General features: G+C 27.1%; 1 protein-coding gene across 1 annotated transcript; it reads right to left on the reverse strand.

The window, feature by feature from the left end:
- Positions 1 to 3,286: 3,286 nt before the first annotated feature.
- Positions 3,287 to 9,911, reverse strand: LOC127239889 (uncharacterized). The gene is made up of 2 exons (XM_051258249.1): positions 9,454 to 9,911; positions 3,287 to 3,585 (listed from the first exon to the last, which is right to left on the reverse strand). Exons 1-2 carry the CDS (start codon positions 9,895 to 9,897, stop codon positions 3,427 to 3,429), a joined length of 603 nt encoding a protein of 200 aa, XP_051114206.1. The 5' UTR covers positions 9,898 to 9,911; the 3' UTR covers positions 3,287 to 3,426.
- Positions 9,912 to 16,992: the final 7,081 nt, after the last annotated feature.

Consider the following 16,992-nt stretch of genomic DNA (forward strand, 5'->3'; position numbering starts at 1 on the left):
ACACATACTAATAAGGTTATTTTAGTCATTTCTATTTTATTCCTACTATATCACAATATAATATTAATATTTCTAAAATTACGTGCAAAAAACAAATGGATACTTAGTTTCGGGACGGAGAGAGTATTATGATGTAATATGAATAAAGTAGAAATGACTAAATAACCTTATTAATATGGTGTGATATTAAAGGTAATGACATTTGTGTAATATATTGTAAGTTGTAAGGGTATTTGTAATGTTATGTAGATAGTACAGTTACTATAAAAAGAAATGAATACTTTGTTATAAGACGGATTAAAATAGAAAAATAGATATTTGTTATGGGACGAATGGAGTATAATAATGAGACTAATTAATATAATTTTTACTTTACTTGCTTAAATGTCGAATAATAATAATATTTAGTACAAATATTATTTGAGATAAATTAATCTTACTCGTCTAGGATTAATTATCTTTAATTAGTATGCATTTTCTATGAAATTAGAGCAAATAATATTATTTTATCTATACTAATCCATTAATCTCCTATATACTCTAATGCATTCGGCCGAGATAAAAATGAGTTTGATCCAATAATAGCAATCTGTAGAATTATTTATTGGGTATATAAAAAGTGAAAGGCTATTTTTTTCGTATCGTATAAAATGTCTAATATCATGTATATACTGTATATATTTAATAATATATTATTAAATATTTATTAAATATAATTAAAATTACAAAATAATTTAATAATGTGAGAATCCGCAGACTAGGTCGGATAAGACAAATCACACTAGGCGAACTATATGTGGTCGGTGAACCTGGAGGTGTCGGAGTTTGAATCTATACCTCACGTTTTACAAATTCACTTTCCACACCAAACCATCTCTTCCCGGACCTTTTTTTTTTTTTTTTTTTTTGTCTTTCTTCCCCTCAATTTCTTTTTTGTTTTTATTTTTATTTTATACTTTCTCTATTTTTTTAGTGCGTCCATTTTTCCTTTTATATTTGTACTACTTATTGTGTAACTTTATTCTTTTAAAGAAAAATTATATACTTTAATTTTATTTAAAAAAAATTAATTTATATATTTTTTTTAATTTTTACTAGACTCACTAGTTATTTTAATATTAATGTAAAATTGTTTCTATTATACAACGTTAGAATATGAAACTGAAATTCTCTATTTTTCAATAATAAGAATATGTACATATTTATAATGACATACAAATCGTCTAAATAAGACAAGAATCCTATAAATTTCTTAAATAAGATAACTACCATAAATATAATATATTGCTTCTAAATATATTTTAACACCCCTCTTCAAACTCAAGATATGATCGAACAAACTTGAGTTTGTCAGAACTGACCGAAAAAGATATAGTCGAGATCTTCCATGTAAGAATTTAAATTCACCAAGATTGACTGAAGATGGTGTAACTGTCCAATGGATCATAATCAAAAGCAAAACTCTCAACATTGTTAGAGTTGGAAACATAACTCGCTCCCTCACAATGGAACTAGAGCCGAAAACAGGACTCGCTCACTCTATAGAACTAGAGTCGAAAACAGGATTCGCTCGCTCACAATAGAGCTAGAGTCAGAAACAGGACTCGCTCGCTCACAATAGAGCTAGAGTCGGAAACAGGACTCGCTCGCTCACAACGGAACTAGAGTCGAAAAGAGGACTAGCTCATTCTATAGAGCTAGAGTCGAAAACAGGACTCTGAAAGGCATTAGAGTTGAAAGTAGACGCTGTCGGTGGAGTAATAGAGACGGAGACAACATGAAAATAACAACATGACCGAGTATGACTGTGAATAGAAGCAGATACATCAATAAAATATAAAAATATATATGAGATATAACGGGTCATGGATGTACCCAGAAAGAATTTGTCTCTGATAACATGTTAGAATATGAAATTGAAATTCTTTTTTTCTTCAATAATAAGAAATATACAAATCGTCTAAATAAGACAAGAATCTTATAAATATCTTAAATAAGTTAATTACCATAAATATAATATATTATTTCTAAATATATTTTAACATACAATAATTATTTTTTCTTAATTTTTCGTGTCTACGGTGAAGGAAATATCATAATCACCGCGGACGAGGGATTACTTTTCTTCTCCTCAACTTCTATTATGTTTTTTTATTCTATTTTATTTTATTTTTTCATTTTGTCTTTTTTTTGCCCTCCTGTGGTAGATTTCATTTTATTGATTCTCTTTCACTTCTCCATTATTATTATTATAGATTTTTTTTCACTTCTACTTCTATTTCTTTTCTCTTTTTCCTCTCCTTTTAATTTCTTGTTCTTTGATGTTCTTCTTCTTTGATTTTTTTTCTTCTTCTACCTCTTCTTTTAATTTTTTGTACCTCGATCTTCTTCTTCTTTGATTTTTTTTTTTTTCTTCTACTCCCTCTTTTCCTTCTCTTTATTTTCCGTCTTCATCTTTAGGTGCATCTTCGTCTTCGTTTTTCACTTTAAGATTTTTTTTCATCTTCGTTTTCATTAAATCGAGTTATTTGTACAACTCGATTTAATGAGAATTTCGTGTTACTAACCTCAGTTTTTAGCATGAAGGGCTTTTAGAGAAGTAGCTTTGGGATGATTTTTCAACAAGTTTCTTCTTGGCTGGTTTCGACTATGCAGATGTGAAAAATAAGTCTAATGTTCTTCAATATAGAAAATTTTATCTCCAATTTTAGTTTAGAACTTCTGCAATTTCTTGTGCTTATGAAATATGCAGTTTCAGATTATCTATATCCTTAATGTAATAATATATTATAGAATATCTTAGGATAAGAGAATTGAGAAAATCCCAGTATGTCCATTCGAGAAGTAATTTCTTCACTCTTTCTATAAAGAAACAACAAAGCCATTAAGATGATTACCAATAGGGTCCTTTGATATCTAATCTCATGCATAGAATAAACCATAGTAATTTGTGTTTGAAATATAAACCAAACACACCCAAATTCATATTATACATAATTCATAATATTATATAATTACACTTAAAAAAAAAAAAAGAAAAAGAAAAAGAAAAAGGAGAGATGGTTTGATATAATATAAATATGTATGATGTGATATTTTGATTATAAAATTAATTTTTTAGTGTAATACAATAAAAATATATATATTTATTTTATTTGATATAAGAAAAGAAGGGGAATATTTTAAAATAGTTAAACTAAAATTAAAATCTCACAAGTAAACACATCAATATATTTAACTGAATAAAACAACATATACAATATTATCATTGTATCGATAACTATTACAACAGAACCACCACATCCGCTTATATATATGTATATAAATATATTTCTATCATTCAAAGAAAATATACACGCGTAAAAAAAAAATAATTCGAGTCGAATTTGAAATTTGAATGGAATTATATATATGGCTAGATTTGGCCTAAATTAAAGCAGCCCTTTGAACTTTAGTCTTAAAAACGAGGATATACATCTTTTCCATGGTGAAATATATAAAGCAGCCTGTGGAGTGTGTTACGAAAGATCCGAAGCTCGAACCAACGATGCAATGCCATGCCGGACCGTATATCTTATCGAATTCCTGTAAAAAATGTATTATAGTGACATATTTGTAATATATTGTAAATTTAAGAGCAATTTTAATAGTAGGAAGGTATTAGGGCTATTAAAAAAATGAATATTTTATTTTGGGATGAACCAAAATAAAAAAATATATAGATAAGTTAAGTGATGGTCGTATTTAAGAAAATTTAAATCTAAAAATAGGATTAAAATTTGAATGCCTTTAACAATCCCAAATTTATAATAGGTATGCATTTGGCCAGCTAAATAATACTCTCTCCGTTCCATATCTATCTATCAATTTACTTTTTGTACGGAGTTTTAGGAATATTAGTATTATATTGGAATGTAGTAGAAATAAAGGTAAAAAGACTAAACTAATCTTATTAGTATTGCTTGATATATATATATAGTGGCATTTGTGTATTATATTGTAAATTCAAACAGTATTTGTAATGTTAGATAGACAATACAGTTACTAAAAAATAGATACTTTGTTATAAGATGGACTAAAATAAAAAAATTGATAGATTGTTAAGGGACGAGGGAGTAGTAATAGCCTATGGATCATGTGGTGACTCACAATTGAATTCAACATCTACTGAATTATACCTTAACCACTCATCTTGTATTAAAATTTTTTAAATTAAATTATGAATAAAATGAATACTTGTGGTTTAATTTAGCCACACTGAATTACTAAATTCAGCATGGAATCCATAATAATAATAATAATAATAATAATAATAATAATAATAAATATAAATAAATAAATTATTGGATTTTTATAAAAAAATAATTAATGAATAGTAAAATTCGAATTGAAAACCTCAAACAAACTGATATTTAGATGTGTGTTTACTTGTTAGTTCAGAAATATACTCCGTCCGTCTCATAACTATGTATCAATTTACTTTTTACACAAAGTATTAGAAATATTAGTATTATATTGGGATGTGGTAGGAATAAAGTAGAAATGACTAAAATAACCTTATTAGTATTGTGTGATATAAAAGTAATGACATTTGTGTAATATATTGTAAGTTGCAAGGGTATTTGTAGTGTTAGGCAGATAGTACAATTACTAAAAAAAAGAAATGAATATTTTGTTATGAGACGGACTAAAATGAAAAAATAAATAATTTGTTATGGGTCGGAGGAAGTAGTATTTTATACAATTTATTATTATTATTATTATTATTATTATTATTATTATTATTATTATTATTTATTTATTTATTTATTTTTTTTTTTAACATTTCAGAGTTTTGATTTAATGAAAAAATAAATTTCAAAGTTCAAATATCTAAAATTGAATAGCAAAAAAGTCTAAATGAAAATAACCAGAACAATAATTAGTATAAATATGCAATAAAATATTCAATTTTGCACCAATCACTCCCTACAGTATTAGATGAAAGATGACATGGCAAATAAATAAATCGTAAAATTGCTTATAACTCCCCCGTGGTTTTAAAATTCAGCGTAAAATCTCCCTATACTTTAAAAACTGCATGATACGCCTTTATACTTTAAAAAAACGTTGCATGAAACCCCACTACCATGAAACTTTTCTCGTGTGATAAGAAGATGATTTCTTATCTATATATTTTGCATGTCATTGGGGTTTCATGCAATATTTTTTAAAGTATAAGTGAGCGTTATGCAATTTTTTTAAGTAAAATGGAGATTTATGCTGAATTTCGAAACCACAAAGTGGTTTCATGCAACATTTTTAAAGTATAAGGGGACGTCACGCAATTTTTAAAGTAGATGGAGAATTTACGCTAAATTTCGAAACCACAAGGGAGTTATGGACAATTTTGTCTAAACAAATACATAAATAAAAAGTTTAACTTGCTTTCTCAATGCAACTAAAATACTCGTATAAAACAATTTAATTGTGATTTTATATCTGGTTGGTATATATTTAATTCATCTATAATTTGAAAAATAAATAAATAAATAGAGTGTTTCATTTAGATATGATTTGAATTATTTTAATATTTTGAAGAGTTTTTGAAAGACAATCAAATTGTATTAAAAATATGTACGTAATATGATGCAAATAAATATTGAATATGATATTTAATATATATTTTTATTTTTATTTAACATTATAAATATAAAAATAAAATTTAAATATTATATATTATATATTTTAAATATAGCTTATATTAATAATGTGATGCGTGTTGATACAATGATGCAGAACTGTAGCTGATATAGAGCAACTGCGTAGTAATTTCTAAAACAAAATATTAATGTCAATTTAATTTCTAAATATACATATAAGAAAAATTAATAAAAATCATATACTCCTTCTGTTCCATTGAATGTGTGATTTTTACTTTTTGTGCGTAAATTTTTAAATATTATTATTATATTAAAGTGTAGTAAAAATGATAAAAATATATCTATTATTTTTGTGTAATATACTGTAAGTTAAAAGTGTATTTATTATGTTAGATATGTAGTACAATTATTAAATAAGAAAATGATAACTTTATTTTAGAACGGATAAAAATGAAAAATGACAATCTTTCAATGGGATAGAGAGTATATATAACACATCTAAAAGAAATTATGATTAAGGATAAAAACAAATTTGACAAAATATGATTCTATTTACATTTATATTTTTGAAAATTTTGATATTATTTATCAATAGTATTTTTTTTATAAAAAATATTACATCAAATACATATTTTTATTTTTAATAAAATATCAGATCAAATATTTATTTTTTTACTATTTTTATTTTTTTTCAAACTTAAAAAAATTGTATATAAGCGAAATCTAAGTAATTAAAGACCACTACAAGAAAAAATCATTTTTGTAACAAAACTTTTTTGTCTCTAAATCTACTTTTTCCGTTACTAATGACATTAGAGACGGAATTAGGAACGGAATCACATTAGCTACGTGAACTTTAGGGACGAAATTCCGTTACAAATATATTATATTTTTGTAGTGCGACGTATGCACATGCAAAAGGGCGTAGGTCTCCAAACCTAAAAAAAATATTATTATAATGTGAAAATTAATTTTATTTTATTTTTTTCAATTATAATGTTAATTTTAATTATATATAATTTATTATTACATTAAAAAAAAAAGATTTTGTATCTTAATGTTACTATAGTCCCGTCCTGCACCATCATTTTCATTTTCCCTTGCCAAAACCAATGCATATTTTTTCAAAAAATTAATATATTCATTATTTTATATTATTTATACAATTTTCTATATTTTACATAAAAAAAAAAAAAAAAAAACTGAACCGTCAGTTCAAACTAAAAACCTACAATTCACAAAACATATTGGAGCTGAATTCATATAGTAAAAAAAAAAAAAAAAAAAAAAACCCAACCAAACAACTTCGGCAACGGAAAGTTTGAAAGCTAATTCCATTGTACGAGAGAAAAAGGCAATAATTGGCTACAGATCTTGTGCTGATCCGGTCAAATTAAGCCAAATTAGTATGGTGTTGATTTGACCGATCAACATATATTATAAGGATGACCAGCATATATTTATACGTATTTTTGCATACACTGTGTTATAAGAAAGTATACGCTGAGTTATAATATAATATTATACTCCCTCCGTCCAGCTACAAAGTATACATATTTATATTTTGGGATATCCAATTATAAAGTAACAATTTCATTAAATAATTCACTTTTTTCCACAAATACTATTATTTTACATCACATCATTACTTTTATACCAAAAAGTAAGGGTAAAAATGTCATTACACTACTTTTACATACCAACTATAATTAAAATACTATTATTTTTTAAACTCCGCGTCAAAAGTAAATGTATACTTATTGTTTGGACGGAAAGAGTATTATATTATAAATATATTTAGACATATGTAAATATATACTCCCTTCCGTCCCATAAGTAAGTATTCATTTGCTTTTTGCATGTAGTTTTAGAAATATTAGTATTATATTAGGATATAGTAGAAATAAAGTAAAAATGACTAAAATAACCTTAGTAGTATGTGTGATATAAAGGTAATGACATTTGTGTAATATATTGTAAGTTGTAAGGGTGTTTGTAATGTTAGGTAGATAGTACAATTACTAAAAAAGAAAATGGATACTTTATTACGAAACAGACTAAAATGGAAAAATAGATACTTTGTTATGTGACGGAAAAAGTATTAGTTACTAACATTGCTAATCCCTTGACCAAATAAACAAGTGATCCCTACAATAATTTCGGTCACCATATATAAGTGTTAATATATTTTGGTAGATGTGAAATATTCCTTGGTCACATGTTAAGTCTTTAATCCAACCTCTATATTTAGATTTAATATATTATTACCCTATCCCTATGGACAACTAATCCACATATGGAAGAATATAAATTTGACAACTAATTCTAACATAGAACATGCATCTCCTGCAACTCTTCCATTTTAAATACTATATTTATATAAAATGCCAAAGACTACGAAAATAATAATAATAATACTATTAATAAAAATCTAAATTGGAAAACTACAAATTTAGTCTATACTTATGATTACATCTGGCAAAAACTAATCCCACACGATAATAAACGGTCGGGTTAGGGTTGAGATTCTCAATTCGAACTCGACACGACAACTCAATTATAATATATTAATATTGATTAATATATTTATTATATATGTAAAATAATCATAATTTATTAATTTTCTCATAAATTAATTTAAACTAAGTTCAATTTTAAATAATTCAACCTAATTTACGCTCAAATCAATAAAAATTAACATAACACGACAACACAACAAAAAATTATTTAATTTGAATAAAGAAATTCGACTTAATTATGGATACGGGTCAACACGAGTCAATCCGAACCCGACACGATAATAAACGGGTCAACACGAACCCGATACGATAATAAATGGGTTGGGTTAGGGTTGAGTAATTTAATCCGTTTAAAGTATTCAACCCGACACGAATCGATCCATTGTCAGCTCAACTTATGATCAATTATTACATTTATAGCATTTATATATTATCACAATTTGTAAAGTTGAGCAATACTTTCAATTATACAATTTAATTAAACAAATACTGACTCAAAACTTTGTCTGATTTTTACTTATTAGCTTACAAATTATTCAAGATTTTTTTTCAACCAATAAATAATATATATATATATATATATTTAATAAAATTCTGCTGGAACAAAACTAAAATATTCACATATATATCCAAAATACTTTGATTTTGAATCGCATTATTTTAAATAATACAAATAGTTATTTGTATATATTTGGCTTTTTGCCTCAGATTTATATAGTGAAAAGTTAAATAAAAATACACAGTAAAATTATTACGAGATAAAAAAAAATCATAATTAAGTGAATGAAAACACACACACACACACCTAAATATACAGAATCAAAACTGCAAATTTTTACTTCACGTAAAGGAAAAAAAATAAAATTAGTTAACATGTGTGTTTGTTTGTAGATTTGATTTTTGAGTTTGAATTTTTTTGAATAATAAAAGTTTAAATTTAAATAATTGTTTGATGGTATATAAATAGTATATTATAAAAAAATAAAAAGAATTTAATACTTTTGGAAAAAAAATTAAATAGTAAAAATGTTATGATAAATTCACGAAATAACACAACTAATTTGAGAGTTTTTTAGTGTGAAGTTTGGTAGTATTTTGGAGGTAAGATAGTTTTTTAATATCAAGTTTTATTAAAAAAAAAAAAGGGAATGTTAGATATGTATTTTTTAAGAAAAATGAGAGGTTGTAATGAAAAAATACAAAACTTACAAACTCCATGATAAAAAAAATAATAATAATAACAATTAAGGAAGAAAAAAAAAAGATTCAAAAGGGAAATCGAATGTACTAACCTTCTTGATGTTATAAGCCATGTTCTTTAAGCTAAAGTTGTCCATACAATCATAGGTTGTCCGGGCACATCGAAAGGCGTGAACTTGCATAAACCCGGGCATGTCCGTCGTCAAAACCTTAACTTGAAGAAAGGCAGCAACGGATCCAACATTCGTCTCCACCACTGAAACCGATTTTCTTTCTTGTACATAATTAATGATCGGTCGCGCCTTTCTTGATTCCACTATTTCATTTTCATTCTCTTCTTCTTTTTCGCGCTTATTACAACTAATGATCATTTTTTCTCGATCCCTTGTCTCTTTGTATGTCTTGGATCTTGTTAGAGATCCCCAACCCTTTGAGATCATGCTTCTTACCGATGAAGGTGATGGGGCCACGGTCTCCATGTTGTACACGTATGTGCCCCCTTCTCGCCTCCTCGGCTCGCCTCCATCGGTTACCATCGATGTAATAGAAGTTTCACTAGTTGTATGTGTCTATTGTGTGTGTGTATATATATAGATGGATAGATAGATAGATAGATAGATAGATAGCCAAACAATATTATGGAAACATTGGGTTGGTTTTGTTGAATTTGACCCCACAATCTTAGCACTCTTTTGATCCCGTAGAGATAACCCCTTTGGGTCCGACACAAATATTAATAAAAATGAATATTTTATTGAAAATTAAAAAAAGTAAATAGATAGTTGAAAATATTTTTTAAAATTTGGTTAACGATTAAAGAGAATGAAGATGACGAATGTAATAAAATTAATGGTATTTGTACTAAATAAACATTGAATTAAGGATAATAGTTAAAATATTGATTTTCTTTTTGTTTTTTTTTTTTTTATTTGGTCAAATAGTAAAGAATAAATTTAGAGAAGGAAAAGAATATAACATTTTTATTAATTTAACAAATCATCAATCTTTATTTGTTTTTTTCGTTTTGGTTTTATTAGTATAAAATAGTTTTCTTCCAAAGATATCAAATAAAATACATATTATTTATTTATTATATTATGCTAAAATTTAATTTTATATTAAGAAACCATACAATACATATTTACATTACAACAAACAATTATTTCAATCAAAAATTTTATTATTCAAATCCTAAACTTAAAATTAAAACTCTACAAGCAAACACAAGTGTTGAGATATTTTAGATATTCAAATTTAGATTTAGTAGATTTATATTTAGATTTGGTCTTATCTATCGAGTCTGTTTTGTATTGTCTATATATAAGTCCCTTAATTTTTATGATCAATAAGACAATTTTCTTATTTTCCTCAAAATTTCTAACATGGTACCAGAGCTTATTTTTCTCATGCCGTAGATATAGCCTACCAACCTGCGTTTCTCCGGGTACATTCAACCTGGATTGTACCCTGAGGTCTTGTGATTTTGAGATCATGCTATCTGCTATATGTCTGTTGCCTGCGTGCAATCTGATATCTATCTGCTATCTGTATGGTGTCTGCGTGCGATCTGATCTGTTTGTTGCCTGCGTGCTATCTAAAATCTGTCTGCGATCTGTCATCTGCCTACTGCTTGTTTATTGCTTGCGTGCGATCTGAAACCTGTCTGCGATATGCCATATGTCCACTGCTTGTTTATTGTCTGCATGCGATCTTAAATCTGTCTGCGATCTGCCATCTGTCTGTGCTTGTTTATTGCTTGCGTGCGATGTTTGGTGTTTCCGATCTAGGTCGTTTTCGGCTCCGGTGGAGTCATGTCGTTTTCGGCTCCAATGGAGTCATCTCGTTTTCGGCTCTGGTGGAGAGTCATCTCATTTTCAGCTCCGGTAGAATCATGTCGTTTTAGGCTCCGGTTGAGTCATGCCGTTTTATTTTCCCCCAAAATTTCTAACATGGTATTAGAGTTTACTTTTTTCATGCCGTAGATAAAGTCTACCAACTTGCGTTTCTCTAGGTACATTCAACCTAGATTATACCCGGAAGTCTTGTGATTTTGAGATCATTCTTACTGCTATATGTCTGTTGCCTGCATGCGATCTGAAACTTGTATGCGATTTGCCATCTATCTGTTTCTTGTCTGTTGCCTGCGTGCGATCTGAAACCTGTTTTCGATCTACCATATGTCCGTTGTTTGTCTGTTGCCTGCGTGTAATCTAAAATTTGTCTACGATCTGCCATCTGTCTGTGCTTGTCTATTGCCTGTGTGCCATTTGTTTGGTGTTTGTGATTTATCTTGTTTTCGGCTCTGGTGGAGTCATGTCATTTTCAGCTCCGGTGGAGAGTTTACTGTTTTTGGCTCCGGTGGAGTTGTGTCGTTTTCGGCTCTGGTGGAGAGTCATCTCGTTTTTTGCTCCGGGTGGAAAGTCATCTTTTTTTTTGCTCCAGGTGGAAAGTCATCTCGTTTTCGGCTCCGATGGATAGTCAACTGTTATTTTTGTCATCTTATTGTCGGCTTCGGTGGAGTCATGTGGTTTTCGGCTCCGGTGGAGTTGTGTCATTTTCGGTTCCAGTGGAGTCATGTGGTTTTTTGCTCCGGTGGAGTCATCTTATTTTCGGTCATCTCATTTTTTGCTCCGGTGGAGTCATGTGGTTTTCGGCTCAGATGGAGTCATCTCGTTTTCGACTTCGGTGGAGTCATGTAGTTTTCGGCTCCGGTAGAGTCATTTTGTTATCGACTTCGGTGGAGTCATGTAGTTTTCGGCTCCACTGGAGTCATGTCGTTTTCGGCTTCGGTGGAGTCATCTCGTTTTCGGCCATCTCGTTTTCGGCTCCAATGGAGTAATGTAGTTTTCGGCTCTGGTGGAGAGTCATCTCATTTTCGGCTTCGGTGGAGTCATCTCGTTTTCGGCTCCCGTGGAGTCATCTCGTTTTCGGCTCCAGCGGAGAGTCATTTCGTTTTCGACTCCGGTGGAGTTATCTCATTTTCGCCTCCGGTGGAGTTGTGTCATTTTCGGCTCTGGTGAAGATTCATCTCGTTTTCGACTCCAGTGAAGAGTCATCTCGTTTTTTGCTCCAGGGTGGAAAGTCATCTCGTTATCGACTCCAGTGGAGAGTTATCTCGTTTTCGGCTCCGGTGAAGAGTCATCTCGTTTTTTGCTCCAGGGTGGAAAGTCATCTCGTTTTCGGTGTCGGTGGATAGTCAACTGTTATTTTTATTTATGTTTTTTTTTTTATATATATTCAACTTTCTTATCAAATTCAAGTTGTTTATGTTATACCACTTGAGATTGAGGGATGTTGAGATATTTTAGATATTCAGATTTAAATTTAGATTTGGTTTTATCTATAAATTAAATTACTTGTATCTGAGGCTATCGAGTTTGTTTTGTATTGCTTATATACAAGCCTCTTATTTTGATGATCAATAAGACAATTTCCATATTTCCCCTAAAATTTCTAACAACCACCACTAAAATTTTAGTCTTTTCCCAATTACATTTTAACTATTTAGATATAATATATTATTATTATTATTATTATTATTATTATTATTATTATTATTATTATTTGGAACATGTATGTATCTATTCTTTACAAAGTAAGTATAATAGTTTATATAAAATTAAATATTGAATTTTGAGAGAGGAAAAAAAAAGTAATTAATTATATTTGATTTAGTCAAGATTTCAAAAGAAATTGAAGGTGTTCGTTGTTACGACATTTTGTTTTTACAATATATTCATATTTTTTATAAAAATATTCTCCCAATTCCATATAATTTATTTATATTTTATATTTTTGTTTTTCTCACATAATTTTTCGTAAGTTTATTCGTACTATTAAGTCATTTCTTACCGAACACATCCTCAATGTTTATATTTCTATTGGCCTTGGATCATGAGTTACCATAGGTATGGTTGTATTTTATACTTCATATATTTATTATGTAATAATAATATATTATTATTATTATTATACCAACTACACCAACATTCATATATTATTATTTATTTGTCTATAAAAGTATATATTTAATTTAGAATATTAAAGTAAATTATCCAAAATATTTCAATACACAACATGAGATATTGGATTTAAGGACTTAGACATGATTGGGCATGCAAGGCTTATGTTCGGATTAATATTAATTTATAAATACTTATTTCAATAAATCGTCTATTGTTTAATGATCTACCAAATTTATTATATTATATTGTAAATATTTATTTTGATCCGAATGACTCCACTATGTCAATTTTTTTTTGGTTATGTTGTTACAGTGGTTAGTAAAAATTTTGAATTTGAATAGTTGTATGATGTGATATAAATATGTGTTGATGTGATGTTTTGAATGTAAAATTGATTTTTAGTATAATATAAAAAATAAAAAATATGTGTTTGATTTGATATTTTTGGGGAAAATTTTTTGGATAAATAATAGGATTTTGTCAAAATCCTACAAACAAACACACCCCAAGTGTATTTGTTAAGTAATCATTCTGTCTCGGTGGTCAGATGATCTATTTGGTTATAAATATAGTATTTTATATAATATAGTTTAATAAATTATTAATAATAAATTATTATATTATTTTATGATTATTAATATGAATAGTATTGTTAGTATTTTAAATGTTTTTTTCATTATATTTCAATACAGTATACTCCATCCATCTCATATATACGTATCCGTTTGCTTTTTAAACGTAGTTTTAGAAATATTAGTATTATATTAAAATTTAGTAGAAATAAAGTAAAAATGACTAAAATAACCTTATTAGTTAGTTGTAAGTTGTAAAGGTATTTGTGTAAGTTAGAATGAACAAACTCATTATTATCATAGTTTCCATGTAGAGATAAAGTGATATAATTATCTCATGTGAAGAAAATAGAATTTTTACAATTTTGTATTAAAAAAAAAAAAGAAATTATATTACTTTACAAAATATTGCTTCAAACTATTTTTTTAAATTTAAAACTAAAATCTAACACACAAAATTATCATATACTTGTTTAGTTCCAACACAATTGAACTCTTTCATTACTTACACGGTATTTAAGAAAAATAATGTTTAATTAGTTACTAATAGTGAATTATAATATTATTTTTTATATAATTAATAATATTAATAGTTTTAAAATAAATTTAATATATGATTAAGAAAATTAGAATATGTATTTAAATATTTTAAGGTAAACTGTTTTTTAGTCCCATAATTGGACCCCTTATCATTTTAGTCCCGTAAGTGGAGTTTGTCGCAAACTAGTCCAATAAGTGAAAAATTTTCGTTGTTTTAGTCCTCCGGCGCCCGAGACGCCCGCGTGGCTCGCCGGAGGTGACGTGTCCGCCAGGTGTCATTGACCTGACGGACATGTGGATTTTTTTATTTATTTTTTTAAAATTTTTTTTTAAATTTATTTTTAATTTTATTTGTATTTTTTTTAATTTTTTTTATTTGGTCAAATTTAAAAAAATTAAAAAAAAATAATAAATCCACGTGTCCGTCAGGTGTCGCTGACCTGGCGAGACACCTGGCGGACACGTCACCTCCGGCGTGCCACGCGGGCGTCACCGGCGCCGGAGAACTAAAACAACGAAAATTTTTCACTTATGAGACTAGTTTGCGATAGACTCTACTTACGGGACTAAAATGATAAGGGGTCCAGTTACTGGACTAAAAAAACCGTTTACCCAATATTTTAAAAAAATTATATTGCAATAAAAATATATGCAATATGCATATTATTTTATAGAGAATAAAATTTTTATAATACAAATAAATAAAAAGATACTTTTATTTTTTTATAATAATTTAAACTAATTTTGTAAAAGAGCTGAAATTTTAATGTAAATAAAAATATTTATTTTTTAGGAAAGATAAAAATAAAAATAATTTTGAATAGGTCCTACATGATTTATGATATTATATGTTATATAGTAAATTAAGTCAATTTATATAAGTTAACTCTGTATAGATTTAGTAAATTTTATCCCAAATAAAAATAAGTCGATTGTTACGAGATTGATAAAAATATAAAAAAAAATAATAATTGTTATGGAAGGAAGAGAGTATATTAATGAGGTGGAAAATTTTTATTCCATATTCTTTCAAGTACTCTCAAGTAAAATTTAATAAATACTAGTAAAGATAATGACTTTGTTCTTTTACAGTTTATTTTTTTTAATTTTAATTTTTATTTAAAAAATAATTTAAATTTAATATTCATTAGCAAAAATAATAATACCTCCGTCCAATTTTAAGGATCTTATTTACTTTTCATAGGTTAATATTTGAATATTAATTATTATATAAAAAATAGTACAAATTAAGAAAAAAAAATATAAAAATACTTAAATTAGTGTTTAGAAGAATATTTGTACAAAAAAGTTATACAAATATAAGAATATTTGTAATGTTAAGCAAAAGATAAATATGACATTTATAGGCAAACGGAGGAAATATAATTTTATAATAAATTGCAATGATTGTATAAGTAAATATAAAAATAAAAAATAATAATCAAAAGAATACACCCAATATGTGTTTGAATTTTCACATATCTATTTTCGTCTTCTGAAAGTGCGTCAAGTTTACAACATTTACAATCTTATCCGCGCAAAATGTGAGCGCGTCAAGTTTATGACGGATACAATTTTACGCACGCAAAGTGTGATTGTACTACGGATGATGAAAATCGCAAAAATATGACACATATGGAATATATTTTACCAGAGTAATAATTGGTTTGTTTCAAGTCCTAAAACACCTAAATGATAAAAAATGTAAATCATTATTTAGATTCAAAATTTGAGAAAATTCGCACTGTTCATCGAATTGACCAAACAAATTAACGATATTATTTTGTCCATTGAAGATCATTTAGGGCCCGAAAAACCCTAAACACCAAAAGAACGTACATCCACTTTTAAACTCAAAATTATACGAAACTCACACGGTTAATCTAAAACGGAGCAAATTACACTATTATTTTATGGTTGTAATTTTAAATTACACTATCATATGCTTAGTTTTATAAATCTTAAAAATTGATAGTGTAAAGAAATTGTTTTGATTTATTTAATTTACAAAAAATATTAAAATATGGATATATCTCTTTATTCTCTTCAATACTATTTTTCAATTGCGATTCAAAAATAATAATAGAAATACAAAATATTTTATAAAAAGTAAATAATAATAATAATAATAATAATAATAATAATAATAATAAATCACATACTCATTATGAAAAGTCAAGAAAATCAAATATTCAATTTAAAATAATACTACATATTTTATATTTTTAACATAATTTTTCATACCACATGCTAAAAATTATTTCATTCAAAAAAGCACGTTGGGTGAACAGTTATGTATTAAATTGAATATTTTATAAATATTAAATGAAATATTTATACTCAGATTCAAATTACAATTAAAATTTTTTTTATATATATATATACCAAAATTTCTTGTCGTATCGAATCTCATAAATTATTCAATTTATTTACATTAATGTTGTGTTAGTAAGACATATTCTATGCCGAATTAGTAAATTCGGCAGGCTGAAATTTCATCTTTACCATTGATTCTGTTAGAAATTTTGGGGGAAATAATGAGATTGTCTTATTA

This window comes from Andrographis paniculata, unplaced genomic scaffold (genome assembly GCF_009805555.1).
Source record: "Andrographis paniculata isolate CXL003 unplaced genomic scaffold, ASM980555v1 Contig78END, whole genome shotgun sequence".
Lineage (NCBI taxonomy): Eukaryota > Viridiplantae > Streptophyta > Magnoliopsida > Lamiales > Acanthaceae > Andrographis > Andrographis paniculata.